Source organism: Aphanomyces invadans (assembly GCF_000520115.1).
Source record: "Aphanomyces invadans strain NJM9701 unplaced genomic scaffold supercont1.16, whole genome shotgun sequence".
NCBI classification, from domain to species: Eukaryota; Oomycota; class Saprolegniomycetes; order Saprolegniales; family Verrucalvaceae; genus Aphanomyces; species Aphanomyces invadans.
The window spans coordinates 752,071-768,113 of record NW_008580161.1 but is presented as its reverse complement, the minus strand read 5'-3'; the positions used below and the strand labels follow the sequence as shown (position 1 = coordinate 768,113).

Below are 16,043 nucleotides of genomic sequence, written 5' to 3'. Positions count from 1 at the left end.
TTCATTTTATAACCTCTATTTATTTATATAGATACCGAGAACGCTCGCGACAACTCCAGCACATGGGAAAATTGTCGTGACCTGCAGGAATGTATACTTCGTGCGCTCGCGAAAAACCTCCAAAATAGCATACCGATCGCCCATTGGTCGATGTAATGGCCAATCAACGCGAGGCCCGCCATTGTGTCCTTTGCCCCTCGTGCCAAGCAACTCGTCGAGGACGACGATGCTGTGGCCGCGAGAACACTTCCGAGTCGCTTTCAAGCAGGTCGTGAGCGACGCGATTGACACACATGGCGCTAGCGTTCTTCTTCTTGTGGCACTGGACGTAGACTCTATCGCTGCTGTCTCCATCTTGACGTCGCTCTTGCAATCCGAAATGGTGGCGTATTCGATGGTGCCTGTGGCAGGGTACAAGCAAATGGCGAACATGGTGTTTTCCACCGAGATTCGCTCCATCTTCCTCATCAACTGTGGTGCCATGATCGATGTCTACAGCACCCTGAAAATCACGGACCAAAAGGTGTACGTGATCGACAGTCACCGCCCACTGCACCTTGCCAACGTGTACGATCGTCATGGCACCGTCGTGCTGTTTGACGACGAAGGCCAAGCAGAAGGCGATTTCCCCGATGACGGCTCGGACATTGCCGCCATCGAGCAAGAGGAAGAAGACGACGATGACGCGGACCGCGAGATTGACAGCGACGACGACGACAGTGAAGCAGAAGCAGACCTCACAGATACGGCAACCGCACGTGGCAAGAGAAAGCGCACCGAATCGAATGGTTCTCTCACAAGTGACGATGGCGGCGACGACGGCGAAGGTGCTGACGACGGAAATGACGTCGACGAGCCCGGCGACAGTACCAACGACCCTGATCGAGACGATGAAGGTGGTCATGCCGTGAATATGGACGAGCCTCGCTCAGAGGACGAAGGCTCTGTGGATAATGAGGCACAAGATGGCGAACCGGAAGTCGAACAAGTGCCCCCCGCTGCCTTCCCGGACAAGCACCTTCCATCCAAGCGGTACGTGTGATGCCATCGACCCTTTGTCATGCATGGTGGGTGATGGAGCGTGTAGCAAACGGCGGCTGGACATTCTGCAGTACTACCGCGGATCGTTCCATGGCGCACCAGCCGCCACGCTGGTGTACGAACTCGCGAGTCAGCTCAACATGGCAACACAAGAAAAGGTGTGGTATGCGATCGTCGGTCTCACCAAGCAATTCGTGGCTCAACAAATCGACGCCGACAACTACAACATGCTCGTGCAAAAGTTCCAAGACGAAGTGCTTGCGTTGCCAGCCAACGGCGGCAGCAACGACATCGTCACAGACGTCGACGGCACCATTTTGCCCACTGGTACGACCGATCTGTCGACAATCTCGTGTCGATCGTGCCTTTGTAGTGCAAAATGGTGCGATTGCATTCGAAGAAGAGTATCGATTCATGTTGTACAGGCACTGGTCGCTATACGAGTCCATGTACTACTCCAATTACGTCGCGGCCAAGCTCAAGACCTGGCAAGCTGCAGGTAAGTTGGCCGACATCGATGGGCATCGCGTCTGGGTGTGGTGGAGGCGCGCTTGCGAGTGCTGCACTTCTTGCACGGAAACAAAGCATTTACGACGCTGTACAACTCGTTCTTATGGTAGGGAAAGACGAGCTCGAGGTGTTTTTGGCCCGGATGGGACTCAGTCTCAAGGAATGTCAACAACGGTATGAATGTGGACGCCATGGGCCAGCGTCGGGACGACCACCCCCACCTACGCACACTTCCCGTGGCCCATCCTCCATCTCATGCGTCGTCGTGCGGTAGCTTCACTTTCATGTCCCGCGAACTCAAGCAAACGTTGCGAGACAAGTGCCGCGATATCGCGCCGGAATTCGGCCTCGACGAGTTGTTTTACGGATCGTTCCGCCGTCAATTCGGTATGGCATTGTATGCTGACACCGACCCAGCTCTCTCCATGCCTGAGGCTTCGATGGTGATGTCCGTGTTCGGATAGAGTTCAAGTATCAGTGGTGCGCGGCGGACGTGTTCCATGGCCTGTCCGCCCTGCTGGACGCACCTCTCCACGTGGCCCAGAAAGCTTTGGCTGATCATGTACCTGATGCTTTGCAAGGCATCTACGACGAACCGACAGAAACGAGCGGCGATGGCGCGCCGTCGGCACCCTCACTGCCGTACTGGCAACACAGCTTTCATCTCGCAATGGATGCGTTGCCATGGTACGTCATGAAGAGCGCATGTATCGTCGAGGGGCGTTCGTTTCTGCTCACGTTTGCCATACATGTGCTCACACTGTCTAGCTCGTCGACGCGGTCGTGCGTGCTGATGGAACGAGGCATGCACATGGCGATGCAACTGCAACAAGCAATCGTCCATCTCGGCATATCGATCCTCGATCGCAAGCTCTTGGTTCGGGTCAAGCACTTTCGATACGTGTGCCTTCGCCTGTCAGAAGAAGAGGAGCTGCTGTTCAGTCATCCCTCGACGCTGTCCAAGCTCGCGCTCTTCCTCGTCGACGTCCATCGCGAACAAGGCAAGTGGATCGGCAAACACGCCGCGCCGTTTGTCCTCGTTGCGCACGTCAAAGCCCGCAACGTGTACCTCGTCGTGGGTGTGACCTGTCCAGAGCGCGCGGGCGACATCCACCGCAAGTAAGTTTGTCGCGTCCATGGTGTACACAGTCGGCTCGACCGTTCGAGTCGAACCAACTGGGCAGCCACCGGGTGTGCATTGCTGTGGTGCTGACGTGCGTTTGTAGCACGTTGGGGACGGCGTTTGCGCTGGCCGCGGCGGAAACCGGCGCGTTGTCAACGTACGATGGGTTCGAGACGACTGTGATGGAGCTCCGCATGGACGACATCCACGTGTTTATTGAGCAACTGCACAACGTAATGGACGCCTAGTCGTGATCCGCGTAACATGGACGATGGTTCGATCCGTCGAAAGATGCACGAAAACAATCGGCCACGAAAGCCCACGCAGGCAGCGCCAAACCACAGCGTTGCCACGCCTCGACGAAGATGGAGAGGCATCGCGTTCGCGTCCGAGGGTTTCAACATCGGAAGGACGCTTTTCATGGACCATGCGAGCGTGCGTCGAGTGGCGGACCTGGCACTGTTTGCATCTCCCATCCCATATGCAGACATGCACAGAGCGCCATCGCAATCGTGCATTCGGACTCACGACATCAGTCCGTCGAGCGCGCCACTTGCTCAGTGTCGACAAAGTTGGAGATGGCGAGACGACTTCCTATTCAATTAAGTAAGCCAGCTTGTCCACGAGCGCTTGGCGAGGTCCATCCAACGTCTTGAAACGTTTCCATCCAGCGAGAAATTGCCGGAGAAGCGGTTCGTACAGATTGGTGTTCCAAAGCATGGGATGGATGTGGCCAGCTTGGCACAGGATGCGGCTGGCCATGGCAAAGTCTTCTTCGACCACAAAGCCAACCACAAGGTGCAACGCACTCGTCAACGCGTGATGGACTAGCGCGTCCGACGCACTGCGTTGTGCCGCCAATCGATCGACACGATGGCAGTGCAGGACGAAGCGCTCCCATGGCACTTGCGGCCACATTTGAAGTTCTTGCAGCGAAAAGCGCACGAGGACCAATTCAACGTGCGAACCCGTGAGGTTGGCCCAGTCGAGTTGGCGCAGCGCAGCCTTGTGCACGCGTTCAAAAGGGCTCAACAACGCCACCGCCGTGAACCCAAATGTCGTCAAGAATCGGAAGGCGGCGGCTTCCGTGAGGCTAGCGTACGCGCTCGGTGTGTTGCGGAGCAACGCATCCAATGCAGGTTCACACCAGTGCCGGCGTTTCCAAAGACTGTCCCACAAGTCACGGCCACCTGCCAGTGTCGTCTCTGGCGCTGCGCTTGGCACCACATCCTCATCTAACTCGATCGTCTCGATCAAGGCACGGCGGAGTTGCATTGGCCATGACGTCGACGCTGGAGCACGCGACGACACGTGCGTGCTTTCCCACTGGATCAACAACCGGGCTAAGCCTTCATTCAGGTCAGGCGAGTCGGCGACGGCTTCCAGCGCGAGGGCAAACACAGCGGGGAAGTCCGTTGTGACTTGGCTCTGATGCTGTTTCCAGTTGATGGCGCCGTGGAGGTCGTACAGCATGGCGACAATCGACGCGGACGGGAGGTTCCAGGCATCGCAAACGGTGGTCGGAACAATGTCGTGCAGCCACTTGAGCAACAGGACCGTAGTCGAGGACAGCTCGACACCGTCCAACCACGAAAGCACGGTCGAGCAAAACAAAGTCTCGAGAGGCTCGAGATCGCGGAGCTTCATCGGCGACGGAAGCGACACCGCGCAGGGCTCCGCCGTCGACGTCCACTTCATGACCAAGTACTCGTACACTTTATTGCCCTTGGGCGTCGACGCGTGATCGACGTCATGGAGAGTCGGCACGTGCGCGCTCAAGAAGTCGGCAACGTGTCGCTGGAACAAAGGCAGGTGGTCGCGATCGTGGTCCAGCGCCGACGTTAGTTGCAGCAGTGTTCGAACTTGGCGCAAAGACAGCCCGCGCGAGCACGTGTCTGCGATAACCTGGTCAAACGGTGGCGTCGACGCATCTTTTGCTGGCGCCATGGCGCTCATGACAAGTGTCGGTGAGAGCGGGACATTTGCTGCGTCGACAAACGCCAGCAACGTGCTCCACAACACGTGCGTCTCGAGCACTGGGACCCCTTCCGACCGACCAGGTCCTGGTCGGCCTAGCACCATGTTGTACAAGTCACACACGATCTCTTGGCGTTTGGGAGGCGTCAGGCGTAGTGGAAACGATCGACGGCTCTGAAATGTGTAGCCATACAACGGCTCAAGTGGAAGCGACGCCACCACAGGCAATCCCACAAAGTGCTGGACCAACATCACGACGTGGTCCGTCGTCAATCCTGCCAAGAACGGCCGCGCGGCGTCGTACGCTTTCTCGGGGCACGTTTCGTGCGTCCAGAGCATGTCGATATAGATCATGATCAGGGCACTGGCAGGCACACCATGCAGTTTGGAGAGGAGCATGGCCAACATCTTGATGGACGAGCCAGACACGACGGGAATCGCGGCTTGCACCGCGAGCGCGACGTCCGGAGGGGACGTCACAGGCCCGCAAAAGTGCGCGAGATCGATGGATACGCCAGACTCGCGGAGTTTCTTTGCGCACGCTATGAACAACTTGAGACGGTCGACTGGGATGCACTCGTCCAGGTGCGGACGTCGCTTCTGGCATGCCAAGCAAAGGCGCCACAAATACTCCCACGCGATCGAGTCGTACGGGTTCACACGGTTCCATGTCGAGTGCAGCAGCCGCTGGCTCAACGCGTCCGGCTGCGACAAGGTGAGCTCCAGCAACGTCTGCCCGTTCTCGTCCACGGGCAGCTGCGCTTTTTTGAGCTCGACATCGCGAGTCGCCACACGATCGGCGTCGACGACCAACGACTCGAGAAACTCAACACACAACTCCCATCGGTGCATGCGATACTGATCACACAGTGCAAACACCATCGAGCGGTGGGAGTCGTCTTCATGCAGGACCGTCACAAGCGCGGCGTACCGATACACGACGTCCACTTCAAAGCGAGAGCGATCCACGGACGGATGCAACGCTTCGAGGGCGTCGAGGTCGGCCGCTTGCTTGGACGCCACTTGCAGCGACGCAAAGTGACCTGCCAGGTCGACGTGGTTGCCGAACGTAAAGAAGTCATGCGCCACTTGCGCCAATTCGGTTTGGGCAGTCGGGTTCGCCTCGAGACCGGCACATGCGGCCACCCAGATCTCGTACGCTTGCGAGACAGGTAGAGTTTCGAGATGAGAGACAGCCATATCAACGTCACCAGTCTGCAGGAGCGAAGCCGCGAGTTGCCCCACCACGCGAGGGAATGGACGTGCAGCGATGAGGTTTTGATCGCGCTGGTCGGCGCCGTCTTTGCACAACGCGTCAACGATGTGGCTGCTGTGGTCCAGACTGGTTGAAAACGCCAGAAGCAACTGCATCGTAGCCTTGAGAGACTGCTGGAGGAGTCGCGGCTGCATGTGCACTACTTCTTGGTGCACAGTGAGTTGATCGTACAGCCAGTCGGCGATGGGTATTTTGTCGTCCGACTTTTCAAGTGCCACGTCGGCATCCGTGAGCTGGAGGACAGTCATGGCTTGCACAACCGCATCCAGTTGCTTGGCGGATTCGAGCAACGCGAGAAACGACGACGCGTCCGATACAACCACGAGCGCAGCGCGGCAGAGGTCTCGTCGCGCCTCGTAATGCCCCCCAGACAGAGCGGCCAAATCCAACGCGAGCGACGTGGCTTGCGCCACATACGCGTCCTTGTCGTGGCGGTGGTTCAACTTTCCAAGCATCGAAATCGTGAGTTGAATGGCTTCCGCAACGTGGCCGGTCTGCAGGTGCGCGTACGCTGCCCAGATCCACAATTGAAGCTCGTGTTCCGTCAAGTCCAACCATTTTGCCACTTTCGACAGTTGCGCAACGTGTTGGAGGCATTCATGGGGCCGTTGCAGTAGCAATTCCTGGACGAACGCGAGTCTGTCGGTCGGGGAAAGCAACAAGATGGATGCAGGCGGGATTGGATGCCCTTGGCATTGTTCCAGCCATTGAGTGGCGTCGAGAATGGCCGTGTAGTCCGAGTAGTCGTCGATGCCGTCGTTGGTCGAGTCGGAGGCGGCCCACGCAAAATATGTCAGCGCCAGGGACACTTCAGGGGACGTCGACGATGCCGCGTTTTTGAAATGAGCTTTGGCGGCATCGACGAGAAGGAGCGGGTCGGGGCACAACTGGCGAAGCTGGGGCGATGCGTCTGTGGCCGCGGACAACAGCGTCTTCATGACGAGGGCGTGGGTCGCATCGGTCGACAGAGCCATCGGAAACGCGTGTTCCTGAAGTTGTAACATGTCGTCCAGCACCTTTTCCACGTTGAGAGGACCTGTCGAGGTGGCTGCTACTTGGCAGCAATGTACGACAAGATCGGCTGCCAACGAGCCCGACGATGCACCGGCCCGAAGCGTTTTCGGGCTTCTGTACACGCCGTAAGATGCCAAGATCTCCATGCCAGTCATCAAATGCTCCAACGTATCCGCTTGGTCTTGTAGCGAAGGGTTCGGGAGTTGTTTCGGCAGGGTTTGAAACATGGACCATGCGCACTCGATGAAGTCTTGGGATTCGCTACAAAACACGGCCGAGCGAGTGAGTCAAGCCTTGACAGCTATCCATTTTCAGCGAGATTTTTCAGCCACACGTCATCCTTCAAACCATTCTGCCAGGTTGTAGTCAGTCGACGTACTCGTGCTTTGCGTCGCCATCGGGACCATCGAGAACAAATCCAAAGCAGCATGCAAGCACAACTGTCACGAGGGTGGGCATGTCTCGAAAGTATCGCGAGCTGGGCGCGTTCGACGCAATCGGGCTGCTAGCTGCAACGATGGTCGATGCCCACATCAAGTTGGTCAAGAGGGTCTTGTCCATGGAGATAATGTAAGCACACAAGTCCCCTTCCGTGATGTAGCCGCGGTGCAGGAGGGTTCGGAGCTTGTCCGACGTTGCGTCGTTCTGGCGAACCATCTCGATCTTTGCCTGGGGGGACGCCCCGGTGGCCTCTTGGTGCTGCCACTCTTGAATCGTCCACGTCGGCGTTAGCTCAAACTCGTACACGAACAGGTGCAACTCGTCAAACTCGCGCTGCAGCTTGGCCAGCCCTTCGTGCATAGACTCGATAGAGAGAGCTACGTCAAACGCACAGCGTGACTAAACTCGACAAATCACCAAGGAACCAGGCGACTCACCACGTTTGTTGTTCGAGTTGCCGCCGATACACCGCCATGCCAGCGCCAGAAGCGCACATGCGTCTTCGAGCAACCCGAACAAGCTGTCCATTTCAAAGCACCGAGCTGCAAACCAATCGCCAACGGCTTTGCGACGAGATTCGATGCCACCGACGGACGAAAGCGCGTCGTTATACGAGGCAACGACCGCCAGTGTCACGTCCGGTGCGACGCGAAGTGGCGCTGGCACAATACTGACCCCTACAATGTCGTCCACTTCAGGCCGTACACATGCCACCTGGACATCGACGGGACATAGTTTGTACCATCGCTTCCAAGGGAGTAGGAAGGAATAGGGACATCGGCGGCGTTGGACCCAGTCGATGGAATCGCTGGCAGCAAGTGCTGAAATGCCCGCGGTGGGATGGAAGCCGGCAGCGCGCTGAGAATCGCCAACCGATGAGGAAGCACGTGGTAGCCATGCCGTGCCATCAGCACCTGTCACGCATGGACATAGCAACCAGGACTCGGCGGTTGAACGTTCTCGTACCGTCAGCGCCGCGATGCGACCGGCCGTCGCCAACTCGATGGCAATGTCGAGCCAGGACACGTCCAGATAGTGCTGGAACGATGCCACGTCAAAGCAGTCGGCCAAGTCGGCCATGGCGCGCGTCAAGTCAAACGCAGCGTCGTGCAACTCGTTGCTGTTGTCAGCCGCCACAAGTTGCAAAAACGTTTCCAACCGATCCAGCAATTGCTGCAGACCCACGTCGGCCGCGTCCAGCGACAGCCCAAACGACCACACGCTATGGCAAGCTGCAGGAGTGTCTAGAACGCACTGCTTGATCGTGTCGAGTGTCCATGATTTGTCGCAAAGGTTGGTCGCATGGGCTGTCAACACAACGTCGAGATCGTGCTCGAGCTGCGTTGGCGGCAGCGTCGGCGAGCGCTGCACAAACTGTTGCCATGCCGCTTTGTGCACGATATCCGCGTCCAGCGAATGCTGTGCCGCCAGCGCCAACGCGTCGGAAAAGCGACCACTGGCCACGTGGCGTAAAAACACAACCTATCGCAAAAAACGCGCGGGGTCACTTCGACAGAGATACCGACAGGGTATCGTACATGGACAGGGACGTTTTCATACTCCACCACTGTCCATAGCGCCTTGGGTTCGTCGCGGCATACGAGATGGTAAAATCGAGTGCAGGACCTCGCCACCAACGCGTGACTTGTGGTAGCTGGTGCAGAGGAATCGACGACGGGGGCACGAGTTGCGGCGAGGGAGTCGTCGTGGATGGTGCACACGACGGGGGCCGCGTGGGACGCAACGACAGTCACCAGTTGATGTGGATCGAACCAGCAGATACTGCGCACCGGCGCCTCACCAACCAGCGTCCAAGGCACAATCGTCGCGCACGTGTCGACCTGGAACCGTCGAGACAAAGCGACATGAGCCACGAATGGGCGATGGCAGCAACCACAACAGACAAGAAGGAAGCGCGACATGGAAGACATGGGCATGGCAGCACAAGATCGCATGGCAAGTGCAAGACGTGAAGAAAATCGTAGCCGACGTGAGAACGTACCGTCCGAATGGAGACGTGACCTGAACTGTCGCGGAGGGCGACGAGGCGGGTGTCTGGGGAAAGGACTACGTCTTGGATGCAGCCTGGATAGAGTTGCTCGGCAGACGACAGCAACGACCACCACGACGAAGTCGAGTCGGTCTTTGCTCCGTTGTCAGTGATGGTGTTGTCGTGAGCGAGGACGGTCGAGTAGTGCAACAGCTCGGACGATTCGTCGTGAATGTTCCAGATACTGAGACTCGATCCATGCTCCATGTCCTTTGCGTTGCTGCGAATGCCGCCTGCGAGGACAAGGAGTCGTCCGTCGGCGTGGAAGTCGCACGCTGTGAGAGTCGGATGCGATTGCGACACTTGTGCCAAGTGCTGGATCGTGTCGTGCGCACTTTGGACACGGACGCGGCACACCGATCCATCAACACAAACGACAAGCAGAACGAATTCAAACAAGGAGGCACTGGCAACACGGCTCTTGACAAGGAATGACTTCCACGCGGAAGACGGAAGGTCCACTGTCCGGGACAAAATAGCTTCACCCCCGTAATACGCATGAAGTGTTTTCCCGGACGTCCACCCCACCACAACCATGCCGTCGAGGCTTAATGACGCGCTGGACGGGTCGCATGGAAGTGAGATGACTTCTCCATCGCCTTGCACGAGGACACACGACTTGGCAATCGAGACCATGAACGAAGAAGATTCACCATCGTATTCCTCTACGGAAGCTAGAACGCGAATGACATCTGAAGCATCATGTGCTGGAAGCGTGCACTCGAAGAGCTCCCTTGGATCGAGCATAGTCGCAGCGGCTGCAGCGGCGATGGCAATGGAATTGCCAGACTTAAACTCAAATGTGGGTGCATAAATGACCTCATAGTAGGCTTTCTTTATCCTTTTTAAATTATTACAATTTTTAATATTGTATTAATACACTTTTACGTATGCGGATTTACTTCTCAGTCATTTTTCGTGATTATAGCCAATCAATTGCTGCCACATTTGTCCTCAACAAACCTTGGCTCTGGAGCTCCATCAACGAGAAGGGGCAACTCCTCAAGTATTACCATTTGTACACAAACATATAGAGGGGCAAGCCGTGAATTCACATCTTTCTAACCACACGATCTCAATTACTGCATTTTCAGTCGCTGCACCATGTGCTGATCAACTTTGTAGAATTGGATTGGCTTAAAATATTCCATTTTGAACCTTCCCATTGGACAAAAATGAAAAATGAAACACTTCCGGATATTTTGCGGCTTTGGATCGTTCTGCCATTTCAATCGCAATTTGTGCCCACTTCGAGAGACACGATGTCGCGAGGGGGAATCGACTTCTCCGTGGACAGCATCCCAAGCAACTCGTACGCGTACACGAACTGCGTGTACACGACGAGTGAAGACTTTGTGGCGCTCGTGAACCTGTGTCCGCGCGGCGTAACGACGAAAGAACAGATCCAAGAGTTTGGGCTGAATGTGTGGGTGAACCAAAAGTTTGTATTTGCTGCCAAACCGCTGCGGGAGATGGGGCCAAAGAACATTGGGATGGGAGGCATGCAGCGCATGTGTTTGAACCTTGCGAAGGGTCAGATGTGCTCTGTCACCCCATGGGTACCTGATGTAGCGCGTGGATTTGCAATCGCGACCGTCCACTTGGAAGTCCAACAAGTCATGCGGTCGGGGTCGGCCCAACTCAACTTCGACTGTGAAAGCATCAAGGGAAACTTTGAAAAGTTATACGTGAATCAGGTGTTTGCCGCGGGCCAGCTTCTCGTCGTTGACGTGGACGGCGCTCCAGTCAAGTTGGCCGTGACAAAGGTCGAGTTGTTGGCGCCACCAGAGGGTGTTGTTCCTCCGTCGAATCCGAACCCCCTGGTGCCCACAGTGGGTCTGTTCGTCAAAGGCAGTTCGCTCGTGTTCACCAAGTCCAAGGACGCTCCCGTGAAGCTCGTGAATCAGGTAAACGTTACTCGATACATTCCACGTCACTGGTCCTCCGTAGGGCGCGACGGCGGGCGGCGGCAATCGCATCTTCAAACCTGACTTTGACTTCTCCAAACTCGGCATTGGTGGGCTCGACAAAGAATTCAACGACATTTTTCGCCGAGCGTTTGCGTCGCGCGTGTTTCCGCCCGCTATCATTGAACGAATGGGCATCAAGCACGTTCGAGGTCGGCTTCTCGCTTCCATTCATGGCACTTGATCCTTTCTGCAAATCGCGACGCGTCCGCCGCATTGTCTTTTTTGTGTCGTCAGTCGTTCCACGGGTCTCTCTCACCACTTGTTGCGTTTCGGCGTAGGTATGCTCTTGTTTGGGCCTCCAGGGTGTGGGAAGACTTTGATTGCGCGACAGATCGGCAAGGTAATTCAGTTCGCACTCCACCCGACGACGAGCATATCTGTTGTGTGAATGCACCGCGTTCGTGGTGCTCCAACGCTATTCTTTCTCATTGAGGACCCTCCCAGTTCAAGTTCTCATGGCGTTGCGGCGCAACATGTGTAGGTGCTGAATGCAAAAGAGCCCAAGGTCGTGAACGGCCCGGAAATTCTAGACAAGTTTGTCGGCGAGTCGGAGCGCAAGATTCGCGAGTTGTTTGACGACGCGCGCCGGGAACAAAACGAACTCGGCGAGTCGTCCGAGCTCCACATCATTATTTTCGACGAAATCGACGCCATCTGCAAAGCCCGCGGCAGCTCGCGCGACGGCACCGGCGTGGGCGATTCGGTCGTGAACCAGCTCCTTACGCAAATTGATGGAGTCGACGGCCTGAACAACGTGCTCGTGATTGGGATGACGAACCGAAAGGTACAATCTGCTTCTCTCGATGGAAAATCGCCAAATTCGTCGCCACGTCAGGGTCTTGATGGTTGACGAACGTGGAGTGATAATGGCTCTTCACGAGGACGCTCGTTGCAACGTGATTTGTCCTGTTTTGTTGGCGGAGCTTGATGGACTCATGTGCGCGACAGGACATGCTCGACGAAGCGTTGATGCGCCCCGGTCGTTTGGAAGTGCAAATGGAAATCAACTTGCCCGATGAACACGGCCGCGCCCAGATTCTCAAGATCCACACCCAGCGAGCCAAAGACAATGGGTTCTTGGACGAGTCGGTCATCACGGACCTCAACCACTGCCTCGCCCCTGTCACGAAGGAATATGTCAACTTAGCCCAACGAACCAAGAACTTTAGTGGGGCCGAAATCGAAGGGCTTGTGCGAGCGGCCACAGCGCATGCCTTGTCTAGAGGTACCCCCTCGCCCCTGGTCACCCCCAGCGTCCTGTGCAGCTTGCTCGAGATGGCGAGAGGTGGGTGAATCACTGCACGGTCCTGATCTGTTTGCGCAGGAACGGATGGCAAGACGTTCCATGCCGCAGCCAACTACATTCCAAAGTTGACGATGGCGGACTTTGACATGGCGTTGACGGAGATCAAGCCAAAGTTTGGAGCGCCTCAAGACACGCTCTCGTTGTACTACCGCGCCGGATTGCATTCGTTCGGTTCCGAGTTTGACACAGTCCAGTCGACGCTGAACGCTGTGATCCAACAAGTCAAGTCGAACGAGAACACGCCCCTCATGAGTGTTTTGCTCCATGGCGAGCCCGGAAGCGGCAAAACGGCGCTGGCGGCCGCGTGCGCCGTCGCGTCCGAGTATCCGTTGGTGCGCATGATCAAGGCCGCCGACTTGATCGGACGGCAAGAAGGCGCCAAGTGCAGTCACATTTATACCGTCTTTGAAGAAGCCTACCGGTCTCCACTCAGCATGATCATCTTGGACGACATCGAGCGCCTCCTCGAATACGTTGGTACGTCGACGCTCTCGTTCGTGTCCGTGTGGACGTCTTCAAGGTGTCGTGGGGGGTTGACTGCCGTTCCTGTTGGTGGCGATGGAAGGATCTGCTGCTACTGCTGCTGGCCCACACAGACACTGATCTGAATGCGGTGGTAGGCCTGGGGCCTCGTTTCTCCAACTCGGTGCTACAGGCGCTGCTCGTGTTGATCAAGAATCCTGTGCCAGTCTTGGGCCGCAAACTTCTTGTGGTTGGGATCACATCGTCGTTCGACGAGATGAAGATGCTCGAGCTTCCGTCTGTGTTTGACGTGACGTTGCAAGTGCCCCTCCTGCGTCAACCGTCCGACTTTGATGCGGTGCTCCTGGGCGCTGCGGTGAACATCGACCCGTCCGACCGCCATCGCGTCGTCGAGTTGCTCGGGCAAAAACCCATGGGCGTCAAGAAGTTGCTCCTGATTTCGGAAATGGCGCGTCAACACACGTCCAACGAAGACAACGAGGGGCAGCCGTCGACGGCTATCACGTACAAGCGGTTTGTCGACTGCCTCTACAAGTTTGGGTTTTAGCATGGCCGCACACGGAAGCGCAGCGTTTCCGAACGCGTCGCCATGGCATTGCATCGTTAATGAAGGTTTTGCATCGACGAAGTGGTCTCTCGACGTTTTTTACGATGAAACACGTCCCTGGCAGTGTAACTTTTCAACTGCATGCGATCCGTGGTCGCCTTCGATCCGAACGTTGTCCGCTCTGTTCCTCTCGGCCGCGCCATCTCCTGTGCGCAAACTCGTGACGCGATCCATCATGGTCTGCGGCGCAACGTTTGCCCGTGGCCGAGACATGTAACGCCCATGAAACTGTCATCCGGTGGCCGCGCCAGCACATGGACGCTCTCCCGTCGTCCTCGGCAATGATTGGAAATGGGAGGTTGTGCCGTGGAGGAGGTCATCCATCCACACCGTTCCATCTTCCCCGTCGCCATGTTGCACAAACGATGGTCCGTTGGGATGCTCGTGGCATCCTCTGCATGGATTCCATGCGCCGCGAACGCGCCATCGTCTGTGATTGCGTCGGACGTGTGGGCGGATTTACACGCGGGTCCAAACGCGACAGTGAACGTCCTTGTGAGCTTTGTTGGCGGGACGGCCACGGCCTTGACGCACGCAAACTCGATCGACTTTCAAGATCTCCATCTTCCGTCGGCCAACTCACGCGTCAGACGGCACTTGCTGCGTGCAGCGGCCACGTCTCAAGCGACAGTGTTGTCCGTTTTACGCGGCGACACGGCTCACCCTCGCCGCCGGTTAAATGACGGCAGCGCTACACACATCTTGTCTTCCCCGGAAATTTGCCCTGGCCTCGACGAACTCGTCGTAAGGGAAATCTACCTCACGAACCAACTCTATGTTCGTCGAATGACGTTGTGCATGGCGGAGCAACTGGCGCTGCGCCCTGAAGTGGAGTCCGTCCGGTATGGAGCGACGTTCCAGCTCGACATGTCCGCCACCACACAGTCGCCGCGATCATCGTCGTGGAATGTCGATGCCGTGGAAGCGTCGCGGCTGTGGAGCGCCAACATGACCGGTCAAGGTGTCGTCGTGGGGGTCATCGACACTGGCGTCCGCAGCACCCACGACGTGCTGCGAAGCACCTTCCGGCACGATCACGGGTGGTTTGATGCGGTGGCGCAGACGCCGACTCCTCTCGACACCGACGGCCACGGCAGCCACGTGTCGGGAATCGTCATGCGAGTGGCGCCGGCTGCTCAGTGGATCGCGTGTCGCGCGTGCACTGGCGGAGGGTGCAGAGAATCACACTTGTTGCTGTGCATGCAGTTCATGCTGTGCCCCACCGACCCGAAAGGAAACGATGTCGACTGCTCCAAGGCGCCACGTGTCGTCAACAATAGCTGGGGAAGCAGCATCGCCAACTTGCCCAGCTACATGGCGGCAGTCCAAGCGTGGCGGGAGGCTGGAATCATCCCTGTTTTCTCGGGGGGCAATGCCGGAGCTCAAGGCTGCTCGTCCGTCACGAGCCCAGCAGACTACGACAACGTGATCGCCGTGGGAAGCGTCGATGCCTCCCGAATGCTGTCTGTGTTTAGCTCAACGGGTCCGACGGTTCAGTTTGGAAGGACGAAACCCGACGTGGTCGCACCGGGGGTCGCGATATCGTCGGCGTCGCATCAAGCCGACGACCTGTACGTGGAAATGACCGGCACCAGCATGGCCGCGCCCCACGTGACGGGTTCGATTGCGCTGCTGTTGAGTGGAAATCCGCACCTGACGTATGATCAAGTGTACACTGCGTTGACGGAAGGAGCATCCTCAGTCACAGGGGCATCGTCTTCATGTGGAGGGTCCCACAGTGAAGGCGGCTCGAACAACTTGGCTGGCCATGGACTCGTGGATGTGGCAAAGGCAGGACGACTCCTTGAGCTGCCGCGCCGTCGCCATGGCTGTGGCGACATGTAAACGATGCAAATGAAGTGGACGGCATGAAAGGCCTCGACTCCTTGCACGCACGATGGGGGGAGGTGTAATAGGAGTCTCGCAACCTTTGTCAGCGACTCCATCCAAGCTTGGTCATACAGTCTATTATCTCTTATTCCTTGGAATGCGGTCGAGCATGTACACACTTACACGAGATCGACAGTGATTCAAGTCGTGCACGCGGCGCGAGTTGAGCGAGATGGGCGACGTACAGTTTTCCACTACTGCCTCCCATGGACTGATTAGAGCTCAACCTTGGACGGCCTTGCACGCGCAAAACGAAATCATCGAGGGACCGCCGCTGCCTCCCACGAGCATGCCCCATGACGAATGTAGCCGATGCCAACCCACGGAATCGCTTCATGAAACACCTCTGTCCTTT

The 16,043-nt window shown here is 57.0% G+C and overlaps 4 protein-coding genes across 4 annotated transcripts; 3 read left to right on the top strand and 1 right to left on the bottom strand.

Annotated features, from left to right (window-relative positions):
- Positions 1–196: 196 nt before the first annotated feature.
- Positions 197–4,786, top strand: H310_08180 (hypothetical protein). The gene is made up of 8 exons (XM_008873840.1): positions 197–1,032; positions 1,088–1,368; positions 1,415–1,540; positions 1,662–1,725; positions 1,826–1,938; positions 2,016–2,238; positions 2,320–2,670; positions 2,778–4,786. The coding sequence occupies exons 1-8, from the start codon at positions 227–229 to the stop codon at positions 2,920–2,922; spliced, it is 2,109 nt and encodes a 702-aa protein (XP_008872062.1). The 5' UTR covers positions 197–226; the 3' UTR covers positions 2,923–4,786.
- Positions 3,200–10,208, bottom strand: H310_08179 (hypothetical protein). Its single transcript, XM_008873839.1, has 7 exons — positions 9,385–10,208; positions 8,921–9,223; positions 8,349–8,864; positions 8,125–8,296; positions 7,820–8,059; positions 7,321–7,759; positions 3,200–7,202 (listed from the first exon to the last, which is right to left on the bottom strand). The coding sequence occupies exons 1-7, from the start codon at positions 10,177–10,179 to the stop codon at positions 3,269–3,271; spliced, it is 6,399 nt and encodes a 2,132-aa protein (XP_008872061.1). The 5' UTR covers positions 10,180–10,208; the 3' UTR covers positions 3,200–3,268.
- A 464-nt stretch (positions 10,209–10,672) lies between these two features.
- H310_08178 (hypothetical protein) lies at positions 10,673–14,050 on the top strand. The gene is made up of 7 exons (XM_008873838.1): positions 10,673–11,339; positions 11,383–11,551; positions 11,681–11,742; positions 11,884–12,186; positions 12,351–12,627; positions 12,727–13,185; positions 13,329–14,050. The coding sequence occupies exons 1-7, from the start codon at positions 10,695–10,697 to the stop codon at positions 13,736–13,738; spliced, it is 2,325 nt and encodes a 774-aa protein (XP_008872060.1). The 5' UTR covers positions 10,673–10,694; the 3' UTR covers positions 13,739–14,050.
- On the top strand, positions 14,034–15,891 carry H310_08177 (hypothetical protein). Its single transcript, XM_008873837.1, has one exon. It carries the CDS (start codon positions 14,090–14,092, stop codon positions 15,641–15,643), a length of 1,554 nt encoding a protein of 517 aa, XP_008872059.1. The 5' UTR covers positions 14,034–14,089; the 3' UTR covers positions 15,644–15,891.
- The last annotated feature ends 152 nt before the right edge of the window (positions 15,892–16,043 follow it).